This window comes from Lutra lutra, chromosome 18 (genome assembly GCF_902655055.1).
Source record: "Lutra lutra chromosome 18, mLutLut1.2, whole genome shotgun sequence".
Classification (NCBI taxonomy): domain Eukaryota; kingdom Metazoa; phylum Chordata; class Mammalia; order Carnivora; family Mustelidae; genus Lutra; species Lutra lutra.
In genome coordinates this window covers 35,378,190-35,386,340 of record NC_062295.1, presented here as the reverse complement: position 1 = coordinate 35,386,340, position 8,151 = coordinate 35,378,190, and the positions used below count along the sequence as shown (strand labels likewise).

Here is an 8,151-nt window from a genome sequence, read left to right as displayed (position 1 = left end):
GCTACGATTTCCTTTCCTTGTGGCGTGAATTGCAGGGTGTTCTCGTTACCGGTCCTGTGTGGTACTGGAGAGAGCAGAAGCTCTGTTGTCAAATGATTTTTCGTGGAATCTCGTCCTGTCTGAACCCAGCCAGAGACGGGGTTACAGTGCCCTCTGTGGACCCGGAGGGCTGTCTGTGTATGGTGACCAGTGTGGACAGGCCGTGCTGCCCCTCCCAGCTTCCATTTGCAAACTTAAAATTCAGATGTCATGAGACAATCAAGTAATCATTGTCTGTTGAACTCTATGCAGCTGTGTGCCCTCCAGCAGGCTCTCGTTTTATAATGGCAGGAACTCTGTGAACTGGGGTCTGGTAGGCGCTATCCCCATCCCCACTGCCAGGACTGCTGTGTCCTGATCCGAGAACTCTAAAATATGGGACCTAAATGGCCAGACGGGGCTCTCAAGAGGCGGTTGAGGGGAGGGGTCGTGAAATGAGGCAAGTATCCTGGATTGGCTGGGTCAGTTACCCCGCCCCATCTAGCCCCTGGACTTAAAAGTTGGGGAACCTCTCTCAGCTGATACCCAAGATGGAAGAAAGCCGCCTGTAGGAGCTGGAAAAGGCAAGGAAATAGGATTCTTCTCTGGAGCTGCCAGAAGGAACCAGCCCTGTTGGGCTCCTAACTTAGAATCCTAAAATAAATTTGCATTGCTTTAAGCAATTGGGGTTAATTTGTTCAGGTCACTAGAAAACCGCCTGAATCCTCGTGATATGGTGAAGGTAAAGGCTGCGAGGCCACGCGGCAGTTAGCAGAGCTGGGAGAACCCGGGTCCAGGTGCGTCCAGCTCCAGATTGCCACCCGGCCTTCCGGACCAGAGGCGCTGAGCCCTGATGCTCAGCGGCTGCGCAGCCGGCGGTCCCTTTAAGGGCGGGGCGGGCGGGGCGGGGCCCGCGGTTGCCTGGAGAACCGCCCGAGTCAGGACGCTCCGCGACCCGCGCCCGCGCGTCCCTCCGCCGAGGCCTGGCTGAGCGCCCCGCCGGCGGTCCTGCGTGCGCCACCGCAGACGTGACGGCCAGGTCCGGCTCTTCCTCGGCCAGGCGGTCGCGATCCCCAGGACCTGAGCAGGTGCGGTGGGCAGGAGGTGCGGGGGAACCCCAGGCTCAGGGCGCGCTCCTTTTGTGTTGCCTAATGAGTAAATCACGGTCATAAGACCTCACGCCCGGGGAGAACACAACGTCAAAGTTAGTGGGGGAAACACCCTGAGAAACGAGATTTGCCTTATTTGTAGGTCAGATTTTACCGACGGGACCAGAAGACGCCTATCTATGTAGCAAAGACTCACCTGGGGTTCGCGGGAGAGACAGTGATCGGGTGGGGGCTGGAAAGCGTTAGTGGGGCTTTGAAGGAAGAGAAAGACAGGGTCCTGTTGGTGCGAGCAAAGCTTAGGGGTGGGTTGAACTGGCAGGTGGGGTGTCCAAAGGGTGCCATCCAAGCTGTGGGGTGTGAGGAGGGACTAGACTTTGCTCTGCACCCCAGGACTCATCTGTGTACTGCTTGTTGGACTGAGATGCTTTCAGTGGGGCCAGTTTGGGGGCCATGAAAACTATGGCTTTGGGGACACCCCCCCCAGCTCTGTGACCTTGGGCACACATCACACCATTCCTTTTCTGGCATGGGAGACACTCCATCTGGCATAGGGTATATTCAGCCAATGATTTCAAGTTCAAAAACAGGTGACATGATAATCACCCCATCCTGGGTAGTGTGCTGTACTGTACTGAACCCCCATACTGTAGGGGGCTCTGTGCATTGTTTCCTGTAATTCTTAAAGTGAGACGAGGCACTGTTATTTCTGTTTGATATCTGAAGCAGAAAGAGATTCGAATGCTCAAGAACACACAGCTCTAAGGTGTCCTCAGGAGCCTGAATCCAGCTCTTGAGAACTTTGCCCTGCCAATGTACTGAGAGATGGGATTTTATTTTATTTTAAGATTTTATTTACTGGACAGAGCAGGAGTGCATAAGCAGGGGGCGCAGCAGAAGGAGAGGAAGAAGCAGGCTCCTGGCTGAACAGGAAGCCTGACACCGGGCTCAATCCCAGGACCCTGGGATCATGACCTGAGCTGAAGGCAGACCTGAGCCACCAGGTGCCCTGGGAGATGGGCTTTTAAAGTATTGACTGGGGCGCCTGGGTGGCTCAATGGGTTAAGCCTCTGCCTTTGGCTCAGGTCATGATCTCAGGGTCCTGGGATCGAGTCCCGCATCGGGCTCTCTGCCTGCCTCTCTGCCTACTTGTGATCTCTCTCTCTCTGTCAAAACCTTAAAAATAAAGAAATAAAAGGTTTAATGATTTAAAAAAAATATTGATAGCATGGAGAACCTTAGGGACTAAGCAGCCATTTCTCATGTATCAGATTACCTTCTTGCTGGGACAGTATTTAAAGAGAAATGCTTCTCGGTGGTTCCAGCTTTAAATAAATTTTAGGGACAACTGAGGAGCTCTTTCTAGAAATGGGTGATACTTGACAGTTGTAATTTTTCAAGCTTTTGGAGGAAAACAACCATGACATCAGGTTGCAAAGCTAAAATTTTAACTACAAGGGAAACCTGCAAGTGTTTAGAGAGAGAATTTTTATTTTTCAGGTGAAACTGATCAGCGCTTTGAAACAAACAGTAAAGTGAACTTGAGGACTTCTAAAGACAATGGTGAAGGAAAAGAAAAGAGCAGACAAAAGGGGGGATAAGTCTGCCCGCTCCCCTTCCTCTCTCTCTGATTATCCAGAATTAGCCAAACGAGATGGCAGTGCATCAGGGCAAGAGATGTCCCATGGCGCTGTCCCAGCAATGGAAAAGCAGCACATCGAATTGGGGCCCCGAAGAGCGTCCAAACAGAACCAGCAGAATGAAGACGCCACTCACTATGAAGAACCCATTCTCACCAAAATCATAGTTGAAAGGTGATTTTAATGGGCTACGTCTTCCACGTTCCCCTTTCTCTGCTCTCTGTTCTCTCTTTCTCTGCGTTTCTTCTTGTGGCTTTCCATGTTTCCCCCCACCCCCCTGCACCCCTGCCATGACTATAAAAATCTAGGTCCCTCTCCTGAGTTTGATGTTCAAATTTTTAACTCCCTACTGGACATCACCCATTGGACTTCAAGCCCCCCGGTGTCCCAAACCAAAGACTGCAGGACTTGAAACGAGATTGGGATCGGAATCTTAGCTCTGTGACAGCAGCTCCATCATTGAACTTTTCTGAGCCTCAGCTGCTGCTGCCTTTTTTTTTTTTTTTAAGATTTTATTTATTTTTGAGAGGGAGAGACTGCAAGAGAGCATAAGCGGGGAGAGAGGCAAAAAGAGAGGGAGAAGCAGACTCCCCCCGCCCCCCACTGAGTGGGGAACCCAATGTAGGGCTCAATCCCAGGACCCGGAGATCCTGGCCTGAAGGCAGATGCTTAACTGACTGAGCCACCCAGGTGCCCTGAGCCTGCGGTTCTTAACTGGGGAAATCACACCCCATAGAAGCTTCCATGTCGCTACTTGTCAAGCCATTGGCTTCTCCGTTGATCTCTAATTTCTGGATGGGTGCTACCATTTCCCTACCTCTCCAGGCTGTTCTCCCCCTTCCCTGTGATGTTGTATTTCTTTTTTTTCCTCTATGTGTCTCTCATTAGTCCTTTTCTCTAATGCTTGCTTTGCCTCTTCGTTATCTCTTCACTGAACTGTCGGCCTCATTTCGTAAAAAAAGATTTGAGATCTGCCTTCCTTCCTAACTGTTTCCATCACTCCCTGGATTGGTAATCTCTCCTTGTAACAGGTCACCCCAGAATGTGATCGTTAAGACAAATGTTACTGGACACAGTTTATGGGGATCAAGAATCGGGGAGCAGCTTAGCTGGATGGTATTGGGTTAGGATGTCTGGAGGTCCCGCTGAGATGGGAATCTGGACTGCCATCATCTGAAGGCTTGGCTGGCTGCTCGGTCTGCTTTCAGAGTGGCTCCCTGGGCAGCTGGCTTCCCCAGAGAGTAATCCAAGAGAGAGCAAGGGCAGAAGCTATGTGTCTTTTATGGCCAGCCTCAGATGTCACTCTCTGTCGTATCTGTAACATCCTGGTGGCCCCATGGGTCAGCCCTCTTCCGTGTGTGTGAGGCTTCCACAAGCGCGGGAGTGCTCGGAGGGGAGGCTCTCTGGGAGCCATTTGGAGGCTGGATCCCACACTCCTGGAAACTTTTGATTTCTTTCATTGTCTATAGCACAATGCTCCTTAGCCTGATGCTCTGACCTGACCACAGCCTGCCTCTCTCCTCTCAAACTCAAGAGCCCAGCGAGGCTTCTCACCACCATCCCATCGGTTTTACTTTTGCTTGCAAAGATAGCTTTGCTGGAGTGTTTGTCCTTTTGTTTCTAAATGACCAAATCCCACCTGCTCTTCTGGTCCAAACTTCTCCTCCCCTGCTTCCCAGTGGGAAGTAATTTTGCTCAAAACCTCTTTTATCATACTTCCCACTTTCTATTATGTGTCACTGTATATACATCGGACACAGCATCTTTTCCTTCCTGTTACGTACATATCTAGCATGTATGATCGCTATAATTTGTCTCCAGGTCTTACCCTCTCTGTCAGGTGGAATATTCTGTCCCAGCAGAAACACACCCAAGAATATAAAACACCAGACCTTACGCTTTGTGGGTGCTCAGTCAAGATTTATCATTTGAACGGTATCAATGGCCCCTTCTATTTTTATTTCTTAGTTGACACATAGTTATACAATGTTAGATGTGTTGCAAGTGTACGAAATCGTGAATCAGCCACCGTAGACACTATGCTGTGCTCCCCACAAGTGTAGCTATGCTCTGTCACCATACAGCATTATTGCAGCACTGTTGAGTTTATCCCCTGTGCTGAGCCTTTTATCCCCACGCCTTACTCATGCCATAACTGGAAGCCTGTATCTCCCTCTCCCATTCACCATTTTGCCCACTCCCCACCCCCCTTCTGCTCTGACAACCATCAGTTTTCTGCATCCATGGGTCTGTTTTTGCTTTTTGTTTGTTTTTTAGATTCCTCCTAAAAGTGAAATCAGGTTTGTCTTTCTCTGACTTCTCTCACTTATAATATGCTCTAGGTCCATCCATATGGTTGCAAAAGGTGAGATCTCCTTCCCTTTTACGGCTGAGTATATTTCATTGCATGCGTGCACTACCATCTTTTTCCGTTCACCTATGGATGGATGCTTGGGTTGCTTCCAAATCTTGGCTCTTATAAATAATGCTGCAGTCAACCTGGGGTGCATTTATCTTTTCGAATTTGTGTTTTCATTTTCCTTGGGCAAATATCCAGTGGTGGAATGACTGGATCATATGGTTTTTTATTTTTAATTTTTTGAGGAACCTCTGTACTGTTTTCCATAGTGTGTACCAATTTACATTCCCACCAGCAGTGCGCGAGGGTTCCCTTTCCTCCACATCCTCATGAACCCTTGTTTCTTTGAGTCTAACCATTCTGACAGGTGTAAGGTGACATCTCATTGTGGTTTAGATTTGCATTTCCCTGGTGGTGTGTGATTTTGAGCATCTTTTCATGTATCTGTTGGCCATCTGTACATCTTCTTTGGAAAAGTGTGTATTCAGGTCCTTTGCCTGTTTTTTAATGGGATCACTTTTTTCTGTAAAGATTTTATTTATTCATTTGTCAGGCAGAGATCACGAGTAGGCAGAGAGGCAAGCAGAGAGAGGGGAAGCAGGCTCCCCGCTGAGCAGAGAGCCCGATGCGGGGCTTGATTCCAGGACTCTGGGATCATTACCTGAGCTGAAGGCAGAGGCTTTAACCCACTGAGCCACCCAGGCACCCCAATGGGATCATTTGTATCTTTGGTGTTGAGTTATTTGAGTTCTTTATGTATCTTACACATTAACCCCTTATTGGATATATCATTTGCAAGGATCTTCTCCTAGTCAATAGGTTGCCTTGTTTTGTTGATGGTTTCCTTTGCTATGCAAAAGCTTTTTATTTTGAAGTAGTCCCTGTAATTTATTTTTGCCTTTGTTTCCCTTGCCCGAGGAATCATATCTAGAAAAATGTTGCTGTGGCTGATGTCAGAGAAATTTACTGCCTGTGCTCTCTCCTAGGAGGTTGATGGGTTCAGGTCTCACACTTAGATCTTTAATCCATTTTCAGTCTATTTTTATGTACTTTGTAAGAAAGTGGTCCAATTTCATTCTTTTGCAAATTGCCGTCCAGTTTTCCCAGCACCATTTGTTGAGAGACTGTCTTATCCCTATTGTATATTATTGCCTCCTTTGTTGTAGATTAATGGACCATATAACTGTGGGTTTACTGGGCTCTTCATTTTATTTCACTGATCTATGTGTCTACTTTTGTCCCTCTACCATACTGTTTTGATTACTACAGCTTTGTAGTATATCTTTTTTTTTTTTTAATTTTTTTTTTAAAGATTTTTTTTATTTATTCATTTGACAGAGAGAGATCACAAGTAGGTAGAGAGACAGGCAGAGAGAGAGGAGGAAGCAGGCTCCCCGATGAGCAGAGAGCCCGATGCGGGGCTCGATCCCAGGACCCTGGGATCATGACCTGAGCCGAAGGCAGAGGCTTTAACCCACTGAGCCACCCAGGTGCCCCTGTAGTATATCTTGAAATCTGGGATTGTGATACCTCTAGCTTTGTTCATCTATCTCATGATTGCTTGGGCTATCAAGGGCCTTTTGTGGTTCCATACAAATCTCAGTATTTTTCATTCTAGTTCTGTGCAAAACGCTGTTGGCATTTTGATTGGCATTGCATTGAATTGCAGGTTGCTCTGGGTAGTATGGCCATTTTAACAGTGTTGGTTCTTCCATGAGCATGAAATGTTTTCCCATTTGTATCACCTTCAATTTCTTTCACCTGTGTTCTATAGTTTTCAGAGAACAGGTCTCTCACCACTTCAGCTGAGTTCGTTTCTACATATTTTATTGTTTTTGGTGCAATTATAAATGGAATTGTTTTCTTTCTTTCTTTCTTTTTAAATTTATTTGACAGAGAGAGATCACAAGCAGGTGGTGGGGTGGAGCTGGGCGGGGAGGCTGCCTGCCGAGCAGAGAGCCTGATGCAGGGCTTGACCCCAGGACCCTGAGATCATGACCTGAGCTGAAGGCAGAGGCTTAACCAAATGAGCCACCCAGGTGCCCCATAAATGAAATTATTTTCTTAATTATTCTTTCTGCTATTACTGGTATATGGAAGTGCCATTGATTTCTGTCAGCAGCCATTTATTAATGAATTACCCATTCCAGCTCTGGATGAGCACTGCAGAAGGATATTAAGAGGCAGGAAATGCGGTCTGTGTAGTCAGTGTTTAATTATGTCCTATGTTGGGCTCTTCCTAGAGAAACTCAGCAGAGTTTCTCAGCAATGGCCACTGACTTAGTTCAGGGAAGATGAGCCTGGGGTTGCCCTGATGTGGGAATCAGAGGAGTAGAATATCCTGACATAGAGCAGGTCTGGATCCAGGCCAAGAGCGCCACGAAACACGTATGTGTCTTGGGAGCGAGGGGAGGTGTTGATACCACTGAATGGAGCTACTGTGACTTTAAAAAACTCTTTGACGGGCGCCTGGGTGGCTCAGTGGGTTAAAGCCTTTGCCTTTAGCTCTAGGTCTTGATCACAGAGTCCTGAGATCAAGCCCCGGGGCTCTCTGCTCAGCAGGGAGCCTACTTCCTCCTCTCTCTCTGCCTGTTTCTCTGCCTACTTGTGATCTCTGTCAAATAAATGAATAAAATCTTAAAAAAAAAACTTTGACATTTTCGTTATTCATTTTCATTACTGAAGGGCTATATACTCAGGACAAACAAAGTGATGAGTAATTGGTGGGAAGAGCAGGCCTCCTGTTCATGTTCCTGATTTTAAGGGAGTGGATTTTGGTATTTCACTCGCAAAAATCATAGATGCTGGCCCTTTTGCATAAACCGTCTCTTATGTTTAGGTAGTTTCCTTGCATCATTATAGAAATGATTGCTGAATTTCATCAAACGCCTTTCTGGCATCTTGATAGAAACCTATGGTCTTTCTCCTTTGATTTGTTGATGTCATGAGTTGTGTTTATAGACTTTCTACCGTCAAATCTTCCTTAGCTTCTTGGATGAAGCCCAGTTTGGTCACGGCTGGCACCTGT

At 47.3% G+C, this 8,151-nt stretch overlaps 1 protein-coding gene across 3 annotated transcripts in view; it reads left to right on the top strand.

Annotated features, from left to right (window-relative positions):
- The first annotated feature begins 939 nt into the window (after nucleotides 1–939).
- LOC125090607 (radial spoke head 10 homolog B-like) overlaps nucleotides 940–8,151 on the top strand; it is a 54,944-nt gene continuing 47,732 nt past the window's right edge. The window contains exons 1-2 of one of the 3 annotated variants that reach the window (XM_047713425.1): nucleotides 940–1,106; nucleotides 2,625–2,938. In XM_047713425.1, coding sequence (XP_047569381.1) covers nucleotides 2,685–2,938 — 254 coding nt within the window. In that variant the 5' untranslated portion in view covers nucleotides 940–1,106; nucleotides 2,625–2,684. Of the gene's footprint in view, nucleotides 1,123–1,322; nucleotides 1,353–2,624; nucleotides 2,939–8,151 lie in introns of those variants that run through there. The other 2 variants (XM_047713426.1, XM_047713427.1) reach the window with 2 other exon arrangements.